This window comes from Eumetopias jubatus, unplaced genomic scaffold (assembly GCF_037043125.1).
Source record: "Eumetopias jubatus isolate StellerSeaLion01/CBP00866 unplaced genomic scaffold, mEumJub1_p1.0 scaffold_8, whole genome shotgun sequence".
Classification (NCBI taxonomy): Eukaryota; Metazoa; Chordata; class Mammalia; order Carnivora; family Otariidae; genus Eumetopias; species Eumetopias jubatus.
This window is the reverse complement of record NW_028274814.1, coordinates 22,582,607-22,605,129: the sequence shown is the minus strand read 5'-3', so window position 1 is coordinate 22,605,129 and position 22,523 is coordinate 22,582,607. Positions and strand designations below refer to the sequence as shown.

The 22,523-nt window shown below is 39.9% G+C and overlaps 1 protein-coding gene across 4 annotated transcripts in view; it reads left to right on the top strand.

Annotated features, from left to right (window-relative positions):
* The window catches only part of PRPF18 (pre-mRNA processing factor 18), an 80,532-nt gene extending 58,009 nt beyond the window's left edge, over window positions 1–22,523 (top strand). For all 4 annotated transcript variants that reach the window (XM_088025804.1, XM_028114161.2, XM_028114160.2 and 1 more), the window contains 6 exons: window positions 1,713–1,859; window positions 3,388–3,456; window positions 5,539–5,679; window positions 5,811–5,882; window positions 8,201–8,356; window positions 21,169–22,523. In XM_088025804.1, coding sequence (XP_087881930.1) covers window positions 1,713–1,859; window positions 3,388–3,456; window positions 5,539–5,679; window positions 5,811–5,882; window positions 8,201–8,356; window positions 21,169–21,249 — 666 coding nt within the window. In that variant the 3' untranslated portion in view covers window positions 21,250–22,523. The remainder of the gene's footprint in view (window positions 1–1,712; window positions 1,860–3,387; window positions 3,457–5,538; window positions 5,680–5,810; window positions 5,883–8,200; window positions 8,357–21,168) is intronic.

Sequence of the window (22,523 nt, the reverse complement as noted above, 5' to 3'; positions counted from 1 at the left end):
ACTTTCATATGTTGTAGTATTACTAATTAATCCTCTGAGCTTGAAGAAGGCCCCTTAACATTCCTTTTGAGGCTGGTTTAGTGGCGATGAACTCACTTAGTTTTGCTTGTCTGGGAGACTATTTCTCTTCCAATTCTGAATGATGACTTTGTGAGGTAGAGTATTCTTGGTTTGAAGTTTTTTTTTTTTGCAGCAGTTTGAATATATTATGCTCTACCCCCTTTGTCCTGCAGAATTTCTGCTGAAAAATCTGCTAATAGTCTTATGTACACAACAAATGGTTTTTATTTTGCTGCTTTTAATAGTCTCTCCTTTACCTTTTGATATTTTAATTAGAATGTGTCTTAGTGTGAGTACGTGTAAGTTTTTGAGGTGATCGCCATACATTTTCCACAGCAGCTGCACCATTTTACATTTCCAGCAATGAAGGGTTCCATTTTTCCACATCCTAGCCAACACTTACTACTACTATCTTTGATCATAGCCATCCTGATGGATTTGAAGTGGTATCTTATTGTGTGTATTTTTTTTAAGGTTTTATTTATTTGAGAGAGCACGAGAGATAGAGCGTGCACAAGCAGCGGGAAGGGGCAGAGGGAGAGGGAAAAGCAGACTTCCCGCTAAGCAGGGAGCCCGACGCGGAGCTCAGTCATGACCTGAGTCAAAGGCAGATGCTTAACTTAGCCACCCAGGCGCCCCCTTACTGTAGTTTTGATTTACATTTCCCTGATGACTAGTGATGTTAAGCATCTTTTTGTTTGCTTATTGGCCTTTTATGTGTGGTCTTCTCTTCAAGACCTTTGCCCATTTTTAGTTGAGTGGTTTTTTGTTGTTGTTACATGTAGCAGTTCTTTATATATTCTGGATATCAGTCATTATCAGATTAGTGACTTGCAAATATTTCTCCCATTGCACAGGTTATCTTTTCATTCTGTTGATAGTATCTTTGCAGAAAAGTTTTTAATTTTGACGAAGCCCAATTTTGTTCTTTTGTATTTTGGGTTTTTTTTGCCTGTGCCTTTGGTGTTGTATCCAAGAAATGATTGCCAAATCCAATATCATGAAGCTTTTCCCATGGGTTGTCTTCTGGGAGTTTTCTAGTTTTAGCTATTAAATGTACATCTTTGATTCATTTTGAGTTAGTTTTTGTATGTGGTGTAAGGTATGGGTCCAGCTTTAAGGCTTCTTCTTTTATCAAATGGTCACAAACTGGATGTGAATAGATGGTGGAATTTGCTGGTTTATCAGAAACCTAGTGAAGGCCTAGGATATAGATGAGAAACTAGTTTCATATTGTTGACATTGCTGAATGGTAGGGGATTCAGAGTAGTTACAGTGAGGTTAGACGTTTTAAATAAACTGGGAAAATGGGTTGAAGGCTCTAGTGGAGACCTGGTCACTTGCACTAGACCTCATTAGAAAATTTCAGCATTATGAATATTCTCATTTGGATTTGTCAACATATAAGTTTGAATTTTCTGACCAGAGTAGCTATTGTGCATACATTCTTTAAAATTTAAATATGTTCATTATAATTAACTTTGGACAATGATGATAGCTGCATAATAAATTGAAATCTTGGAGTCTCTAGTTTTACTAAGCTCTTAACTCTTGTGGAGGAAAAAAAATGAATTATACTTACTAGTAGTGAAAAATCAAAAGGGAAACATCAGTGAAATTCCACAATGTGTGTATTTTTTCACCTTTCTCAGGGATTGAGGAATGATCTGAAAGCAGCTTTGGATAAGATCGACCAGCAGTACCTCAATGAGCTTGTGGGTGGTCAGGAACCTGGAGAGGAAGACACACAGAATGATTTGAAAGTTCATGAGGAAAACACCACAATTGAAGAGTTAGAGGTAATCTCTACACCCACCTGATCTCATTACCCCATCATATCCCTTCATTCTCTGGGGCAGATCTTGAGTTCATCAGATTGTTCAGCTCAGAGCACACTACATGGTCTGTGGTCATTACAAAGGCCCCCCTTTTTTTTTCATTTCGTGCTTTTATTTATTCACTCCCTTTTTTTTTTTAATGATTTTATTTATTTATTTATTTGACAGAGACACAGAGAAGGAACACAAGCAGGGGGAGTGGGAGAGGGAGAAGCAGGCTTCCCATGGAGCAGGAAGCCCGATGCGGGGCTCGATCCCAGGACCCCGGGATCATGACCTGAGCCGAAGGCAGACGCTTAATGACTGAGCCACCCAGGCGCCCCTATTCACTCCCTCTTTACTCATTCTCCACTCACATTCTGATATATTTGATGTGCATCCTCTTATTTGTTGGTGGTCTTGTAAAACCAGTAGTATTTTGTATGCTTGTGTTTTTAATGTACATAAATGATACTATACTGTGAATTTTTTTTACATTTCTTTTTTCCACTTGGAACTGTATTTAATATCCGTCCTTGATGCTTTATGTATATCTGAACCATTGATTTTTAACTGCTGCATAGCATTTCATATTTTGTGGCATTCACTGCCTTTTACTTTTGTTGCCTTGTAATGAGAGCTGGATCTCTCCCAGCTCCCTATTACTACAGACAGCTTTGTGATGAATAGTCTTGTATGTAACCCCTGTGGACTCAGCAGGATGGCTGGATTTATATATGTGTAACTTGTCCAGGTTCTGTCACGTTGCTGTCTGGAATGGCTGTACCAGTCTACACCCCCATCAGGAGGGTGGGCGAGACTTTTACTCCCACAGCCCTGCCAACACTTGGCCGTATCTTGCTTTTTAATTTTTGCCAACGTGTTGAATATGGAGTGATACATGTAATCCTAATTAAAAAGCTAGCTCAAGCAGAAATTATGGCTTAGTTGAAAGCTTCTGCTTAATAAACAAACTGTTATTTTTCTTTTCATTCCTGGCTGCACTCTTCGTGAGATCATAGTTGTTTTAATTGTGCCTCTTCTCCTACCACCCCCAGCACCTTTCTTTGAACCCTAAATTTGACAGAAATAGTGTGAGCAACCATTTCTGGGCTTTCTTTTTTCTTAAATAGCTTTATTGAGATATTTACAAACTTTACAGCTTACCCATTTAAAATATACAATTCACTGGTTTTTAGTATATTCGCAGGTTGATGCAGCCATCATCACGACCTAATTCTAGAACATTTCTGTTCCCTTACAAAGAAGTCTACCCGTTAGTTCCCTAAGCCCCCTTTTTTTGTCTTTTAATTTATAAACGATACCTTGCTCTCTAAATTTCACTGACAAATCATTGTTTTCTTGTTTTTTAACTTACCTAGAAATTCCTTTAGGTTTTTTAAAAATAGAAATTAGTATATGTAATAAAGGTCCCTGTTCAGACTGGTGTTGAGAACGTCTATTCAGCTGTTGGTCTTTACTAATGAACAGAAGCATTGTTTTTCTGCAGGCATTGGGAGAATCTTTAGGAAAAGGCGATGATCATAAGGACATGGATATCATTACCAAGTTCCTTAAGGTACGTGCTTTTAGTCTAGGAAAGGACATTTGGGTTGGTTAAAAACTGTTGTTGAATTTTTGGATGATTTAAGGGTTAAGGACTGGAAAGGGAATCCCTCAATAAACACGTTTTGCACATATACAGTTTATGATATTGCTGTGCACTGGGATATAGAAGTTAATCAGAGGAGACGTATATTTACTTCACTGCTGCACTTTAAAACTGACTTGTTAATGTAAACACGCAGAATCAAAGCAGTGGAATGAACAAGAAGTTGGGGGAGTTAAAAATTTTTTTTAAAAACACTCCAGGAGGGAGTGCAGTGAGGCGAGTGTTCCAGAAGCTTTTATGAGTGGTGATGACAGTAAAGAGAGGAAGGAGGTGGGAAGACCTTGGCAGTGAAAAAAAGCAAACCCATCAGCAACCTTTCAGAGACTGTTCATTTTTTCAGTCCTACAGATAGCTGCATATTCCTGCTCTGATGAGCTCAATCCATCTTGCTCCTCAGCATTTCTTACTTTACTGGTTTAGGTAGAGTGTGTGCAAATGCCAGATTCATTTTAGCACTTATTCACAAACTATTTGTGTTCAGGCCAAGAGATTAAAATGCAAGAAGTGCTTTTACTTGTATTAACAATACAACATATTAGTCGTCAAGATTCTCAGTCTATTGAGGATATGGCATGGAATTAGATAGGCGTGGGAACTAGTGTGAACTAGAATTTTCCTTTCTGAGTGACAGCCTATCTTTATAGAGGCTACCCATAGGTAATGCCACTAGGGGGGGTATGTCCTCCGCCACCTTCCCTGTGTACCTGCCTCTAGAAACCATGCTCTTGATGCATTTAAACCCAAGGGGCACTAGGGTGGCTTTCCAGGGCTGGATGGAGGGGTTATAGTTTATTTCTGTTCTTTGTTTTCCTTCTTTCTCCTTTGGTCAGGTGTTTTATTGGGAATATTTAATTAAATCATCATCTCTACTACAAAAGCAGAAAGTCCAAATAGAGGCGTACCCTGTTTTATAGTGCTTGGTTTTATTGTGCTTTGCAGATAATGCTGTTTTCTTCGGTGGTTTTTTGTTGTTGTTTTGGGGTTTTTTGTTGTAGTTTTTACAAATGGATGGTTTGTGGCGGCCACGTGTGGAGCAAGTGTATCAGCACTGTTTTTCCAATAGAATTTGTTCACTTTGTGTCTCTGTCACATTTTGGTGATTCTTGCAATATTTCAAACTTTTTCTTTGTTACTGTATTTGTCATGGTTAATTGTGATCAGTGATTAGGACATGAGAGCTCAGATGATGATGAGCCTGTTTTAGCAATAATGTATTTAAATTTTAAGGGGGGAGGGGGAGAGGAAGAGAGAGAATCTCAAGTAGGCTCCATGCCCAGCGCAGAGCCCGACGCGGGGGCTCACTCTCATGACCCTGAGAACAGACCTGAGCTGAAATCAAGAGTCGGATGCTTAACCGACTGAGCCACCCAGGCACCCCAGCAATAAAGTATTTTTTAATTAAGGTATATATATATGGTTTTTTTTTAGATGTAATGTTATCCTATACTTAATAGACTACATTATAGTGTAAACATAACTTTATGTGCATTAGGAAACTAAAAAATTCACTTGACTTTATTGTGAACTCACTTTATTAATGCGGTGGTGTGGAACCAATCCCGCAGTGTCCATGGGGTATGCCTGTATTACAGCATCATACTTGGAGGATTAATTATCACAGCACATATGGTATTATGGCAAATAAGTCTAGGTGGGTTGAATTTTAGTAGAAATACGAGTAAAAGTTTATTTCTGTCAAAGTTACCTATGAAATATGAAATTTGATAGTTCTTGTTAGGGGGAAATTGATTATCTTTGAACTAGGAATACATACATATATAGAATAGGGAAGTTTGTGACTTGCCAAAAGCACTACAAAATATACATGTTGTGTATGACAAAATAAGCAGAAATAGTTCATTAGATATTGATGCTATTTTAATTAGAAAAAAATTTAAATATAATATATTGTTTGTGAGTTAGAGAACTTTTAAACCTTTTGAACCACTGGGTGGCATCGTAGTCTAAATTTACCCATTCTTTCAACAGTTTCTTCTTGGTGTTTGGGCTAAAGAACTGAATGCCAGAGAAGATTATGTGAAGCGCAGTGTGCAGGGCAAACTGAACAGTGCTACTCAAAAACAGACTGAGTCCTATCTCAGACCCCTTTTCAGAAAGCTACGGAAAAGGGTAAGGTTCCTCGAAAAATGCTGTTACATAACTGATTAAAAAAAAGAATATATAAAGTTTGAATAAATGGCAGTCTGTAATTATACACAGTAGCTTCCAAAAATAGTTAATGCTTTTTTTTTCTTTTCCAGAATCTTCCTGCTGATATTAAAGAATCCATAACAGATATTATTAAATTCATGTTGCAGAGAGAATATGTAAAGGTACATTACCATGTTGGGCATCAGTATCATGGTTATGAGCTTATCTAGGTTGTATGTGCATAATACCTTCATTTGGTGTGGGAGTATTTTACATAGGAGCTTGAAGCATAAATGTGAAATGAATTAGTAGTAAAAAAAAAAAAAAAAAAACAAAAACCCAAAACCTTTTATCTAATTCATTGTCAGCTTTCTTATTAGGCATTGATAATAAACTTTTCTGACCACATTGGTTTTTTAGTCATTTTTAAGGTAGGTGTGAAGATTCTTCAGAGTATGAACTGGCTATAGGCAATGTTCATTTCATGAATGGGATTGGATTTCAAAGATTGTTCAAGATTATGGCTTGGAACAAATTTTCCCATAGAAACGATGTTATGTAGATTAGTTTCCCACTCCAGCTATAAAAGCCTACCTAATCTGTAATATAGTTAAATTATTGTACTAACGATACAATGGAATTTAACCACCCTTTATACTTGTATAAGAAAATGTTCCAAGTAAGGCCGCCAGAATTCATCCCTCCGATTTCAGAACAGCAATAGCAGACCCCTTGTTAGGGAAGACTTTTCCCCTTGCCCCAGTGTCTTTGATCCTGAATGGGCTCGAGGCTGCGGCAGGAGGAGAGAGCTTCCCGTGGCCCAGCGCTCCTGGAGTGGAGTTCAGAAAGGGGAGTGGGAGGCTGTCAGTTGGTGCAGGGAACGTAAAAAGAATGCCTGCTGTACCAGTAGTGGGGATTGGAAATGTGCCCCTGCGTCTGGCCCATCATCAGAGTCTCAAGAGGGAAGCTTCTAGTGGCAGTGCCTCTCAGGAGTAAGGAGGAGGGAGTTTCAGCCAACAGTTCTACTGACCATTCCAGAGTAGTAGGTGGGCCTCTGGCAGAAAAGTGGGGGTGCCAGTGCTTACTCCTGCGGTTGGAGTTTCTGTACTCAAGCAGAGGGTGGGCTAGCACATGTGGGGGCTGGAGCCTCGTGCTCATGAGGCGAATGTAGTGATTTTACTCCCTCTGTTGGAGAGCCAGTTTGTTTTATCAAAGGGAATGTTTTTGTTTTGTGCCTATAAATTTCATGCCTTTATAGTTTCTAGTAGATGCATGGTACTTAGTAAGGACAGTTGCCTTGGAATGGATGGATAAGATCACTGTTACTGCAGAAAGAAAGCAAATCACTTGCCAACTAGTGAGCATGCCTTCCCTTTTGTTACTTTTGCATTTTCATATTTGAGAGGCATGTGAAAGTTTATTTTATGTAAACTGCTGAAGAACCAAGAAACTTTAATAACCTGTTTGGACAGCTTTCCTTATAAACTTGGGGGAAGTAAATATTGGACATTTTATCAGTTAATATCCAGTGTGAAGAGTGATACAAGTCAGAATCTGTGATAAAAGTGTGTAACATGTTCTTTAAAATTAAACTTTATAAAACTGAGTAGGGCAAATTCAAATTTGTGTTCAGGGTAGAAATGATCTTCCAGTTAGCCTATTTGTAGTACCTGATTTTTAAAATCAACTCTGCATATCAATCACATAGGTCTTTGGTTTTGAAAACTAAAATCTCCTCGAGACCTGACTATATGAACCTCCCTGAAACCCTAGGGGTCTTTCAGAATTTACTTGATTTCTATTTTATTCTCCTTTTTTTCCTTCTAGGTAGCCAGACTTGGTTTAGAAAAAAAGCCATTTCTTCATCGGGTTCTCTCCTTACATTCTGTAGCTTTTCTTTTAACGTTCTTGGCAGGTGGGAGGTGTAGAAGGGCCAAAGTGAAACGATCTCATCCTGTAACTATTCGGCTCGGGGGTTAGTATTTAATCTCTGTTTACACCTCTGCTGTGGACCCTGTATGATAGTCCCAGCTCACAGAGCCCCCACTGCTTTCAGAGGCCTGCAGGGCTGTGCACACAGTAGACATAGTTGCAGGTTGGATTCTGAAGAACCAGTTAGCCTCCATCTTCAGCGTGTGACCACCTGCGGAGAAGACTGGGTCTAGAGGAGACCCAAACTAGAGTTTCTGTCAGTGCATCAAATTACCTGCCTGGTAATTCCAGATCTGAAATGTGTTAGTTGCCAGTGCACAAAGGCTACAAAGGAATGTTTGTCTTTTTACTCACAGGATTAGCTTTGGTTTCTGGTTTTCCATGGACTTGGGCAGGGCAGTCCATCACCTCATATTTTAATTTCTTTTGTTTGAATAATGGGAACGGTAATACTTTCAACATGCTCAAGAGATGGATGAAAATTATGTCATAAAGGGCTGTGAAATACTTCACAAATTGGGACCAACCCAGTATTTCCTTTTCTAATCTCTTAAACTTTTCTTTTTAGGCTAATGATGCTTATCTTCAGATGGCCATTGGAAATGCCCCTTGGCCCATAGGTGTCACCATGGTTGGTATCCATGCCAGAACTGGCAGAGAAAAGATTTTTTCTAAGCATGTTGCACATGTTTTAAATGATGAGACACAGCGGAAATATATTCAGGTAAGCAATTGGGAGGGAAAGAAATTGCTCTGGAGGTTAACATTCTACAATTCCCAAACTGTCAATTTTGAGAGCAGGAGAAGAATTATAGCAAATTGGATATATGATAGAACACAGGTCCACTTTTAAGTACTTATGTTTAAGACCTCTCCACGGAATAAAATAGAAACCTTGTAAGTTTCATATATGACACCAGACAGGGTGAGGTGTTGTGCTTTAATTACGTCAGCATTGAAATAATGCTATTTCAGTTGGCTTTGGAAGTTTGGTGAAGAAGGACAAATTTAGACTATTTAGCAGTAAATCTCATTTTGTTATTTTCCAGATAGATTTAACATCTGGGTTAAAAAGAAGGTATGAGTAGTAAAAATCTGGCTTTAATGAATAAAATTATTTTTCAGTAACATTTAATGACCCTTCTTGACACAAACAGGGCTAAAGGTTTAAGTTTATTTTCTTATGGTTCTCTGTGCCTCACATAAACTTGTTTCTGTTGGGTAAAACTTTTCTCCTTAGTTGGGGGGAAAAACGTCAACTGTTAATGCCACTTTTGCCAAATTGTCAAAAATCCCAGATTGTGTCCAATGACTTGTGCCAGATGTTAATTCTAAAGTTTGAAGATGATACTCAGGAAGTTTACTTAAAATGTAAAATTTGCTTAGAATGCATAACGTGCTTTCCAGGTTTTGTGCCAGAGAGCGATTATTACCATATTCATGAATTATCTTGTTATGTGATTTCAATCCCAAGTGCTGAAGATTAACTTGTGCTTCATGCTTTATGCCTTATTCATATATATTAGCATTTTCAAATAGTTCAGCTTGACTCCCTAATATGAATTGTAGAATTTATAGAGTTCAGATATACTTGTTGAAATTCAAAGACCTTTCCGTTTTTTTAATAACCAGCAGTGACTGTATTGAAGGCAAAAAGTTTATTTCAGCAGGGGGTTGGGGTGGTGGGGAAAGTCGTTTGGCTTTAACAATAGAAAACAGTTTCCAAAGATTAAATTCGCTAATTGTGTTCAACTGTACCATCGCCAAAGCCAGTGTGTCTGTAAAGTCCATATAACAACATAAATTGTCTCAAAAACAGGTTTTTGCTTTTCAGGAATGGCACGATTTCCACTTCCGCTCAAACTGATTTTCTTCTTAAAAATATATCTAACATTTTTAAAGATTTCTGATTTATTTTTAGAAGCTGTATAATGACCTATTCTTCCATTGGTCTTCCTTTTTAACTGTTCCCTTCCCATTTAAAAAAAAAATCCTCCTTTTTCCCCCAAGATGATGAGGGAAAATTGGTAAGTAACTAACCTTTAGGAGGGTGTTTGACTTGAACCCAGTAATTTTCTTGTGGACAGATGTTAATATGATACTGCAGTCAGGTGGACTCATAGCAGGTTGAGTGCGGGATGCCGCAGGGGACTGAATAATGGATCCATGTCTAGGTGGATGCTAGTGAGATGTCATGGGGTTCTTAGTTACCTCAGTATTGTCCTGTTAAACATTTTAATGACTGATTTGGTTGACTCTACAGAGAGGTTTATTTATCAGATTTACGGACAAGGGTAGGGTGTGTGTTAAGGTAGAAAAGACATTGGCATTCCAAAAGTTCTTGACAGACTGACGGAAAGAACAGATTCTAAAAAAAATAATATTTAGCAAGGATGACCATAAAAAACATTTGGATCCAGTGACCTGCTTGCTTGACTATACAGTCTGAGCAGTGTATATATGAGAAAGGATTAGGGAATTTAGTAAGCTATACATGCAATAAAATTGATATTATGATATGGCTGCTACAGAGTCTAATGGTAGCTTATGCTACATTATTAGACATAATAATTTAATTGTAGGTTCCACAAGGCAAGAACATAGTTCACTGTTACATACCCAGAGTCTAGAACAGTCAGTACCTTACTCAAAAGTGGGTGCTCCATAAATATTTGCTGATTGAATGAATATTGTATAGGACAAGAAATGTGAAAGTCTTGTTACTTTTGTAGTTCTTTGAGAAAGGAGACTGTTGGGGATCTGGGCAAGAGAGCTGTAGATAATGGTGGAACTTTCTGGCAGAAAAGGGAGTCAATTTGTCCTATAGTTAAGGATCAGTTAAGGTATGGGAAGGAAGGCATGTTTTTAATCAGTGTAAGGAAACAATAGTTTTCTTTTTATTAAACGTTTATTTTTAGAATAATTACAGATAGCCTCACAAGAGGTTGCAAAAATAGGACAAAGCTTTTTAACAGAAGTGCCCTGAGACAGGAGTAGGGCCACTGGGAAGATGTGAGGGGAGATCCCTGCCACTTGATGTTTGCAAGCATCACGTTAACTATTGCCCTTTTTGCTCCTCGGTATCTTTCATTCTGCTCTGCCATTTTCCCTTGGGGCCATTGCTTAAACCTAAGGTTGCAAACTCACATGCCCATGACAGTAGTAAGTGAGCTGAGCGGTAAGAAACACTTGACCCTCTGTCTTTTGTTTTCCTACTTTTCATATAGGCAGAATCGAAGCAGTATCTCATTTTGTCTCAACTCTGTCGTAACAGGGGATGATGAAGGCTAGTGGGAGGGGTCAGCTGATGTTTAACCCTCACTGGTGCTGCTGGAGTCACTTCAACTCGTTGTTCCCTTGGAGGGATAGGGGTCAGTGTTGCTCCATCTTCCACCTTTTTTTTTTTTTAATATGCCAACTATCTTAATTTTTTCTAAAAAAAAAAAGTATGATTTTATTTTTAAAACAGTGACACCAAATTAAATTAGCATTGTATAAGGACAAATAAAATGCTGGGTTTTTTTTATGTCTTAACATAAACCTGTGGTGCTGATCAGCTCAAGGCCAAAGAACACTGCCATCCCCACGTGAGAGTTTTATGAAATTCTTGATGGCGATGAACGGAGTAATTTGTCTTTTGAGTTCTTCGCCTGTTAAATATATTATTTGAAGATTAAGTCAGGGGTTGACAAACTTGTCTTAAAGGGTAAGATAGAAAATACTTGAGGCTTTGCGTTTCCCAGGTGTCTTTTGCACCTCTTGGACCCCACAGCTGGGGTGTGAAAGCAGCTGGTGGCTGCGTTCCAGGAAAGCTCCACTTAGGAAAGAAGTGTGTGGCCTGTGGACCCTAGTTTGCTGACCTCTGGTAACTGCCTGACCCACACATTTTCTTCCTTAAGATATTGGCTGAGTAGGTAATCATGGAAGTCCTTCAATAGGGTAACTGTCTTACTAAATTGAGATAACAGTAGACCTCTAAAAGGCAGTGGGTGTGTGAGGTGTGCTCCTCTTCATTGTACAGCCCAGTGATTCTTGGTATGCGTCATAATTTACCAAGACAGAAAACAACATCTAGATACAGAATGCTCCTAACAGCACTGCAGAAGTTTGTTCATGCCTCTTCCCAGCCCAAGTCCTCTTGCCATCAGAAATAACCTATAGGTTAATTTTGCCTCTTTTTGGACATCATTTACTGGAATCTTGGATGTATGGAATAATTATTTAAAGATCCTGGTGAGAAATGTCTGTGTTAGGAAATATGGTTGAAAACAATCCAAGAGGCTATTTTATTGTACCATGATTTCATCTTCGGGTTTTATGCAAACCTCTATAGAATTTAAACTGTGAAAGTTATTTGAAGTGTTCTCTCGCTCACAAAAATTAAACACACCACAGGGAGGGTTTTTTCACCATGCAGATCAAAGAAAAGTTGTATAGTTTATTAGCTAGCCTCAAATCTGGGGTTAGATTTAAAATGGTGTTAGTAACTTCAAGAACTTTGTTTGCCAAATACAGATTGTAACCTTTGGCCCAGATTTGGGTAAAGTTTCTTTTATACAGATTATAGTAAGCTCTTGGTTATTGATGAGACTTTATAATTGAGTCATTTAAGACCTCTCTTGAAAAGGTTCACGTCTTGGGCATTCTTGTCTGTAAAGATGAGAAGGAGGAAAAGCTGAAATGCACCTCAGGTGGCTGTTTGCTTGGCAGGTCCACTCTCCACTCTTCCTCACCTTGTCCTGTGCCCCCAAAACCTGGCTTTTATGAACACTATTGACAGGCTCCCTTGCCTTTTGGTTCCGATTGGGGTAGGCAGTGAGAGGGACGGGAAGGCGTTGTGTAGGTTTGGGGTATTTATTTCCTTACCTTCCTCCCTGTGAGGTCACTAAGGGTTGATGGCACCTCCTGTCGGAGGCCATAGCTTCTCCCAGATGGCTGTCTGCATACAGTTACCATCTCTGGGCTTCGGTTAGCTACCCCTCCCCCCTTCCTTGCCCCTCAGAGCACAGGCTGGGTACTGCTTCCCAGTATTGCTAGCTCTGGGGCACTAGACTGTCTCCTGTTGGTCCCAGGTCCCGCCCATCCCATGTCTTCGTGAAGTTCTTGGAATTACTACCATCAAGTTTTTGAGTTTGAGTATGCTCTTTGTTTCCTGCTGAAACGTCCCTCATATATCTAGGTTAATCTGTGTACTGTGTTACAACAGATTTTGGGGGGGATTAGATGATTAAGGAGTAATACTCATTCTGAATAATTTTTCTTAGAGTTGCACTATTATAAAAGGCAAATGTCCCATAACAGTCTGCTCTGACAAGTTGTTGTTTTCAGTAATCTAAGTTACTAAATTCTCTAGTAAATCCCAACATTTTCTCTTAGTTATTTCAATCTGTATTTCAGGTTTTGGCATATATACTAGCATTTGCCAAATTTATTTGTTCATGGAACATTTGTAAATTTATAATATATTCATGTATTGCCCCAAATGGTAAAACAGACACTTTAGTCACTGCACTGAGTGATCACAACTTGATCCATATGTTGAATATACGGTCTCATGGTTAGCTGGTAAACATTCCCTAAGCATCGAAGTATATGTCACATTTGTGGGTCATGTGGCTTCATGCTACCTCCTGGCATTCTTGGCTATGATCCACCCTTTCTTAAAGGCAGGTTATTGCTTGATAACATACTGTTTACCCATTTAATACTTTCTGCCATATTAAATTTTTAGAGAAAAATACTGCTAGCATTTATCGATCATATACATCACCTTTTAATATCACAGAATACCAGTGTTCAGTAGAAACACATTTTGGGGAATGCTGATTTAAGCAGTGCATGTTTCTTTTTCAGCTGACAGCTGAACTGATAGTAAACAGACATTTAAGTTGGGGTACTAAATCTATTCCTCAACTACATGCTTGAAAAAAAGGTCACCCTGCACTGGGAAAGCCTGGTAATCAAATAAAGGAAATCTCCCAGATGGGTCATTTAGTATAAATCCTAACTTAGCTAATTAGCCCTAAGCAGGCAAGTGCTGTTTTCAAAATGTAATCCTCGCTTGTGATTGTGCTTTGTTACTTTCTGTGAAACAACGAGCCTATGAGCTAGAAATACGTTGTTTCTTTTCTTTCTTTTTTTAAAGATTGTATTTATTTGACAGAGACACAGAGAACATAAGCGGGGGCGGGGGGGTGGGGCAGAGGGAAAGGGAGAAGCAGGCTTCCCACTGAGCAGGGAGCCAGATGCGGGACTCGATCCCAGGACCCAGGGATCATGACCTGAGCAGAAGGCAGACACTTAACGACTGAGCCACCCAGGCGCCCTTAGAAATACATTCTCTTGAAGCATTCAGACAAGTGGAAAAATGAATGCAGCTCTGTTTCTTACCATAAACAAGGCAGACTGAGTTAGTCCCGAGTTACCGGTTTTGCTTAAGTGTCCATTAAGTTCTACAGATACTGAAAATTCTTATACTTTTGAGATACTTGCAGTGGGACTTTTCATCATCCCAAGTAGCAAGATCCAGATAAGTTATTTAAAAGGCTAGAATGAGTTATTTAGATGAATGCAATTTTAATGGTCTTGGGTGAAAAGAATTCCTGTAGACAGTTTTTGAAGGAATGGGCCTTTTATTTTATGCCTAACTGTGGGTGTTAGTTGAAATTGTGGAAATTAACTTTGCATTATTAAGCACACGGTTTTTGAATATTCTGTTTCAGGTCAGCTGAGTATTCCTTCAGTCCAAAGTCAGGATTAATTCTTGTGTCATGTTAATTCATTTCTTTATTAGAACTTTGGCAGCTCACTGACAGAATTTTAAATAGCTAGGTAGAAAATGTCACTCATAGAACACTACATCAAAAACTAATGATGTACGTATGGTGACTAACATAACATAATAAAATTAAAAAAAAGATGTCACTCAGCTAATCTCTTACTCTTCACATTCTTGGGCTGTATCACTAGACAGATCTGTACTTTCATTTTCAAGACTTTGTTCTTAGAGTGTAGACTAGTGACAGGGACAGAAGTAATTGATGTGATGAAATGTCTTCTTTATATTTCAATACAAAGATTACTTAAGAACAACAAAATCATCTTCAAGTCCTAGTAACTGATGAGAGTTTATAAAAGGCAAGTCTAGTGAAAGAATTGTGATTGTAGTTTAGTTCGGTTTTAAAAAGTTACTGTTTTCTGCAATAATAATTGGTAGTTTTTTAGTGGATGCAAGTTGACGTTATGGTTCATTGATTTATCTGGGTATAAGCAACGTTCATTATGTAGAATTTGTATTCTGTATCACATGCTATAATACACCAAACTGTGTCTGTATTTGCTATTTTTATACTTTATCTAAAATATTCTGTAACGCTTTCAATTAGATTTTTGGAAAGTTGTGAAATACACAGAATTTACTGTGTTCATCACTTTTAAGTGTACAGCTCATCAATTAGACTTTTATTTAAATGCATATATTTTTCTAGAAACATACTGATGAAAAAAATAATCAGTTTGGTTAAATTTGTGTGGGGAGGAGTCCTTAAGGAGCCATTAATGTAAACTGGGTAGAATCTGGAAGGATCAAGATGTGGGGCTGTTAGGCACCTCTTCTAAAAGGCCAGACTATAGGATGGGGCTGAAAACAAGGGAGTGGTTGAGAATTTAGGGTAAGTACCCTAGAGGTTCCTTCTCCCTTACCCAAGTGGGCCTTTCTCTAGCAAAAAGCTAGTTAACTTCCTGAGGGATTTGTACTGTTCAGGAAGGGTGGCATGCTGTAGTGAAAACAGTATACTTAGCTGAGAGCCTATGTATTGACAAATGAGCCCTGTAGGTCCTGTTCTGCCCTGGTTCCTGTGATGCTGGAACCCGGGTTTTTACCTTCCCACTCAGGAATTGAGAGGATTCTTCTCTTTGAACTGACTCAAAAGATAGGCAGTTATTGACACTCAGTAGTCCTCCAATGAGAAAAAAAAACAAAAAAAACCTAGCTTTCTGCCATATTGTCCCCAGATGAAGCTCCATTGACAAACCCTTTCCATTCAGGGAGTTTCCCTTAACTCTTCAGTGCCTTATGCATAAATATGAATGTTCACCTAGGATCATCAGACCTTTAGAGAAAGTTTACAATGTGAAAGCGACACAATAAACCATAGAAAAAAAGGAATTCAGAGAAAGAAGGAACGGGGGGAAAAAAAAAACAAACCTTCAATTAAAAGCTTGCTTAATATCCTTAGCTAAGGCTGTACCCTTGAAATAGCAGTATGCCACAAAGAACAGAGAATCAAAATTAGCTCCTACAAATTAAACATTATAGCGGAAATTCAAAAGTGAAAAGAGTTAGAAGGATAAGAGAATGAAGGAGTCCATCTAGAAAGATCTGCACTATTCAGATTCCAGGAAAAAGCGAACAGAGAAATTGGAGGGTAGGAAGTAAAGATGAATGCAGAAAAACTTTCCAGAGCTGAAGGATATGAGTGTCTAGAATGAAAAGCATTCTAGCACTGAATACATAGCAAATGAACAGGAAAGCTCTCACGTCAAGATCTGATATAATGAAATGTTGGAAGGCCAAAGATCAAAAAAAAAAAAAAAAAGACCTTAAATGCTTTGGGAGAAAAGAAATAGGTCATTTACAGGGACTCAGGAATTCAGATGCCATCGTACTTCTCATTAACAGTTCTGGAAGCTGGGAGACTGGAAGAGTACCTGTGTCATAGCAAGGAAAATAATTTTCAACTCAACACTCTTCTCTGAACTATCAGTTAAGTGTGAATATAGGCTAAAGATATTTTCAGACGAGTCTCAGAATGTCTTCAGACTGTGACCTCTCACATATCCTCTGGAATCATTACTATAGCTAACATTTACATAGTGCTCACCCTGTGCTTCACTTTATTTAGCACTTTAGAGCAACAATATGAGGTTGATGGTACAATTTCTCTGTTTTCCAAGTAGAGAAACTGAGCCATGGAGAAGTTAGTTCCCAAGGTTCCACAGCTAGGAAGTGGTGGAATGAGGACTTGAACCTGGGTACTCCGAAGTCCACTGTGTTAGGTCGCCTCTACCAGAGGACGGAAATGAAAAAGATCCAGGAAACGAGATCCAGCACAGGAGTGGATCAAAAGGAACTGCCAGGTTGGAGGTGAAGGGATGCTCTAGGGTAGTAGCAGCACAAAGAGATCTGGAGTTCGTTTGTTCTGGAACACATGGAGGGCTCCAGGAGAAAAATGGAACAGATAAATTACCTGTTACATTCGGTCATATGGAGCGTAGTCTGCTGGTGGAGAATGAATTGGTGGTATCTCCATAAACAGATAAATATGAAAGGGGATATCATAATATACCATGTGGCTCTGCTTTGGATAATATTTGTGTAGACAGTCTGCAGTAAATCCTGAATGTTGCCTTCACCAGGAATTGTGATTGGGGAGGGTGGGGAAGAGAACCGCCTTTACGTGTGTGAGCCTGTGAAGGGCCAGTGGGTGTGGTGTAAGAGGATTAAATGTCCGCTTTCACAGTAGGAAGTCAGTACAGACTATTCTTTTGAGACAGAAGGAAAATCAAGCACTGTCTCAATATTTAGAAAGATGGCAGTAAATACCAGAAGAAACGCGAGATTTAAAGTGGTTGCCTCTGGGGTGCTAGAATTAGGGATTGGAAAGGCTGAGGCAGAGGACTGCCATTATTTAATATATGACTTCAAAAAATAATTATACACAAAACATGGCATAGTTTCCCTGTCTTAGCCCATAACCTGTGTGTCGGCAAACCTTGAAGGTTCTATATGCAGAGTATATCTGCGGTCTGGCCCCTTCTCAACACTGTCATTGCTGCCACCTGGGCTCAACCACCAGCCTCTTTCACCTGAGTTACTGCAGCGTCTCCTGTCTGGACTCTGAGCTTTTATCCTTGCTCTTTTTTTTTTTTTTTTTTTAAAGATTTTATTTATTTTAAGATTTTATTTATTTATTTGACAGAGACACAGAGAGGGAACACAAGCAGGGGGAGTGGGAGAGGGAGAAGCAGGCTTCCCGCCGAGCAGGGAGCCCGATGCGGGGCTCGATCCCAGGACCCTGGGATCATGACCTGAGCCGAAGGCAGACACTTAACGACTGAGCCACCCAGGCGCCCCTTAAGATTTTATTTTTAAGTAATCTCTACACCCAACGTGGGGCTTGAACTTAGAACCCTGAGATCAAGAGTCGCATGCTCTACTGACTGAGCCAGCCAGGCGCCCCCTGTCCTTGCCCCTCTTCGGTATCTGCACAGCACCCAGAGCGATGCAGTTAAAATATGAATCCGATTATGATGCTCTCTTGCTCAGAGCTCTGCTGGCCACCCCCTGTGTCCACACACACCCCTTCCCTGCTGTATTTTTCGCCATAGCATTTATCATCTAACATTAGGTGTTTTACATACTCCTTTTGTTTCTTGACTGTGTTCTCTCATTAGAAGATAATCTCAATGAGTGTGGGGATTTTTGTCTGCTCTGTTCCCTGTATTCTCAGCCTAGAGCAGTGCTTGGCACACTGTAGCCCCTGAATAAAGATTTCTTAAATAAATGTACTGCTTTCATGGCAATAAAAATTACATTTAAAAGCACCAGTTTTTAAGAAGCTGTTTGCAGTAAGCTAAGCCAAGCAGTTCATTGTCTTACTGGCTTAAGCATCCTCAAGCAATCTGAAACAGCAATCCCGGGAGATCTAATTGAAAAGATTTGTTTCCATTTGGAAAATAACCATATGCTGCCCTGACATTACGCCCCTTGAAAAACTTGTGCTGCGTACTAGGAGTCCTTACTGCAAAAATGAATTGTAGTGTTTCATGGTAACTATTTATGACTCAGACTGTTGAATTTCACAACCTTTTGGCAACTGAGATTTCAGACAGGATACTGGTATTTATTTTTAAATCCTAGAATCTGCTTAGTGAGGTTAAGTAAGCATCACAAATATCTCCTATGAGGATCCAACAGCCAAGATTCCATTTCTTACAGGGAAAACCACCTCCAGCAGTCTGAACACCAGTTGGCCTTGTATTCGCTCATAATCATTCTTGCTGTGTTGCAGCCAACTAAGGCTGCTTGCATTTCGTCGGGGCGGGCTTTCTCAAGCCCTCTTCCTTCTCACCTCTTTGTTCAGAAAATGTCAGGTGCCAGGCCAGTGCCATCACATATATCCCCATGGCTACAGATCACATGTCTGCATACACATGGTTAGAACCCCCAGCGGGAGAAGTGGCACTGTGAGAGGGAAGGGTCTTCATCCTCAGGCCGGCGCCGAGAACACGTGAATGAGGAGCGGGGCGAAGGGAACGGTCTCTGCACTGCCTGCAGAGGTCTTCTTGGAAATCAGCTGAAACCTAACCTTCCTCCACACTCCTACTTCTTAAGTAGCAGAATGGACACTCTTCACATCTATGAAGGACTTTAAGATGTTTGAAAATCATGACCCTCGGATGTCGAATGTGTTAGATTATAGTTCAGTTTATATTGGAAGGGATGTGTATTTGTGTTTAGTTAACTGTGACACCAAAGAGGTTTTGCAGGGACTTCTTTGGTGGTGGTTTTGCTTTTGGTGATTTCCCTGAGTGTAAGTAAGCATTGTTTGCATACTTAGGTGATTACGCAGTAAGAGTTCTAAATGCTTGACGATGATTTAGGTCCCCGTTATATCAGTGTGCCTTTTCAGGCTGCGTTCTGCCCTTCCTCAAACTTCCAGATACGCCCTTCTGTTACTGCCTTGTGTAATGATAGCCACACACTGCTTTTCCTGCTAGGTCCTGAAGCTCTTGTTTAAAGAGCCGATGCTATTTCATTGTATCATTTTGAGGAAAGATAATGAATCCTGAGAGAATCCTAGTTAAGTAGCAGGCAGTGTGCTGTATACTATTTCATATTCCGTATCCAGTAGAGCTCTGACCATAGTCAGCCTTTGGCCTGTGTTAGGATTTCATTTGTTACTATGATAGGGACTGGGTGGCTTCAGGTTTTGCAAACCCAAGGTGAGAAACCTTAAACTAATTTGTGCCAAATAATGCCTTGCGGGTCATTAAAATTAAGTGCCACTATGCTTGGTGGTGGTGGTTTATATATAGATTGCAATAAAACACTGGGCAGAGTGTCTCCTTGTAAACAAAGAAGTTTGTAGACTGGTAGACGAAAGAGTTAATAGGATTCACTGCTGCTGGAGAGCTTTTTCCAGAATTGTTCTGGAGAGATCTGTAGTGGCATGCTGCAGGTTTCTACTCTTGTCCCTCTCTTGTTGGTGAATTTGGATAATGACTTAAGAGGTATGTTTGCCCAGTGGTGGATGAGAAAGCCAAGAGGGATAACTAAAAGCCAAATGCCAACTAAGGATGTTGAAAGATCACAGAAGGATCTGTGAAGGGTGAGCTGAAAGAGACCGGATGAGTTCTAATAGTGACAGTTCTTGTCATCAATTTAAAAAGTTGCTACAAAGTTACAGATTGGCCAAGAACTGGGCAAGCTGCAGAAGAGATAAAAGCACTTGAAATTTGTAAGGTCCGAATTTGTGTGTGTCGTAGTTGCCTGAAAAGAATCAGAGCCTGGTGACAGATGCCAAAGGTACAGAAGAGAAGCAGTACAGGGATCCTTCGACTAAATTCTGAAGGATTAGCCAGGTCAGGTTTGGGATGTTGTTTTGTGTTCTTATGATTACATTAGAATGATTTTATCATGTAATATTTGGTAATAGAAAAGAATATATGTAATATGTAAGTTAGGAAAGAAACAAAAAACCTATCTAGAGACCTGTTCCCAGCTTAAGAACTAGAACATTCTGAAGATCCTTGACTGTTTCCTCCTCTACCCCAGAAGTAACTGTTAGTCTGAATTTGTCATTGCCTTGCTTTTTCAAAAGTAATTCTACCACATTATGTGTGTATTTATAAGACATATATTCTCTTTAAAGTTGATTTTCCCTTTTATTAAAATGACATTATACTTAATGTGGCCTTTGCCACTTGCTTTTTACATTCAACATTGTTTCTAAGATGCATGTATATCAGTTGTTCTCAACCAGAATCGCTCATCAGCAGAATTCCCCCATGAACACAGAAGATGATTTGAGTGGCTCTTTTCTCAGTTCTCGCAAGGATGGTACATATGCAGCACTTGCTAGATACGCAGGAGAGCAGCTGTCTGGGTACCTAACGTGGGTGCTCAAGCTGGGCACTTGGGGCTTCACTCTCTGTTGGAACCTGCTGGAGTTCTAGTTAATTCATGTTTACTGCTGTAAAATGTTCCACTGGTGAGCGTATTAAAGCTTATTCATATATTCCCCTCTCGTGGACATTTGGGTTGTTGCCAGGACTTTTGTTGTTACTGTGGACAGTTTCGCTCTATGTTGTATGTACCTTGGGTGCATGTGAATAAACATTTCTCTCCATGTACATCTGAGTGGTGTTGCTGGGGACTGCTACATCCTCATGGGGACATTGGTGAACCCGGGAGTAAAGCGAAGGGCGATTCAGTAGCTATATCATAACCAGGCTTTATTCTTATTTTCTTAGGGATTGAAGAGGTTAATGACCATTTGCCAGAAGCATTTTCCTACAGATCCATCAAAATGTGTGGAGTACAATGCACTGTGAAATCTGTGTATGGTGTCTAAGTAACGAGAAACAAGTGGACGTGCTATATGGACTTCTGGAATTCCCAACAGGAATGAGGGAAGAATAATGCGGTTTCCTCTGTTTGAGTTCTACCTAACGCTACTCTCTCGGTTTTAAGAAATGGTGTTGGCTCTCCTATCACATCTGGCTGCAAACTGATTTTTGTGTCATTTACTTTAAATAGTCAAAAAATTAAGTTCTGAAGACTTTTCCTTGAATTTAAATGTGGAGACCACTGTCCCAGAAGGGGGTCTAAAATGACATCTTCTCTCTGGACCTACAAGCTGGCAGTTAGAGGATTGAAAAGGAACATTTGAGGATGGACTTAATTTCTTTCTGTAAAATATGGTAATTTTCACATTGTCTTTTATGTAGCATTTATAAAAAATATTTTTATATATTTCAACAAAAATATGGAACCATTTAATGAAACTTTATAGTCCTTAAATGTTGCTGAACTTTTGCCATCTTGCAGTAGAATTGGAATGTAAATGTTAATTACTGTTAACTCAAGTGTTGTTTTTCTTGCATTTCAAGGCTTGCTTTTACCTTCTAAGGAGTGTAAATTTTAGTATTTGTCATCTCTTTGGGACAGAAGAATTAACAGGAAATCGCAGTTCAAAAAAGATGGTGTATTATACCAACAGAAGTTTAAATTAAGGAAGCCGAGTGCCTCAAGGTTCGAGGTGGGGCAGTGGATTGTCAAGCCAGCCAAGGATGGGGACGTTGTGACACCACTGGTTCTTCCCAGACTAGGACTGCCTGTGAGTCTCCCTGTCGCAGGGCCCGCGGTGGACCGCCGCTCCCGGCCCTGTGCCACAGCGCGTAGGAGCAAGGCGCCGGGACTCTGGTCACTGCCTGACACAGTAGGCCATGGGTCTGAGTTGGCCCAGATGAGGACTTGTGAATCTCACACAGTGTCCTGTGCAGCTAATAGTATAATGGTGACGAATCGCTGCGCTCTGCAAGTTGAGAAGCCTCAGTTAATAGAGGAAGGTGGGTGAATGGAACCGACCTGCCCAGGTGGAGTGACAGTGTCGGGTAGCAGTAAGGGGGTGCTCCCGAGTCAGCACTGCCAAGCTGGAGGACCCAGCTCTCCCCCCTCAAGTGCGAGACCCTGGGCGTCACTCAGCCGTCTCTGCCTCCTTTTTGCCCCGTCTGCAAACGGTCGCGAGGCCCGGGGCTGTACACCTCAGCGTGCCGCCGTGGTGGTCAAGTCAAATAAAATGCTTAGCGTGCTGCCTGGTAAATGA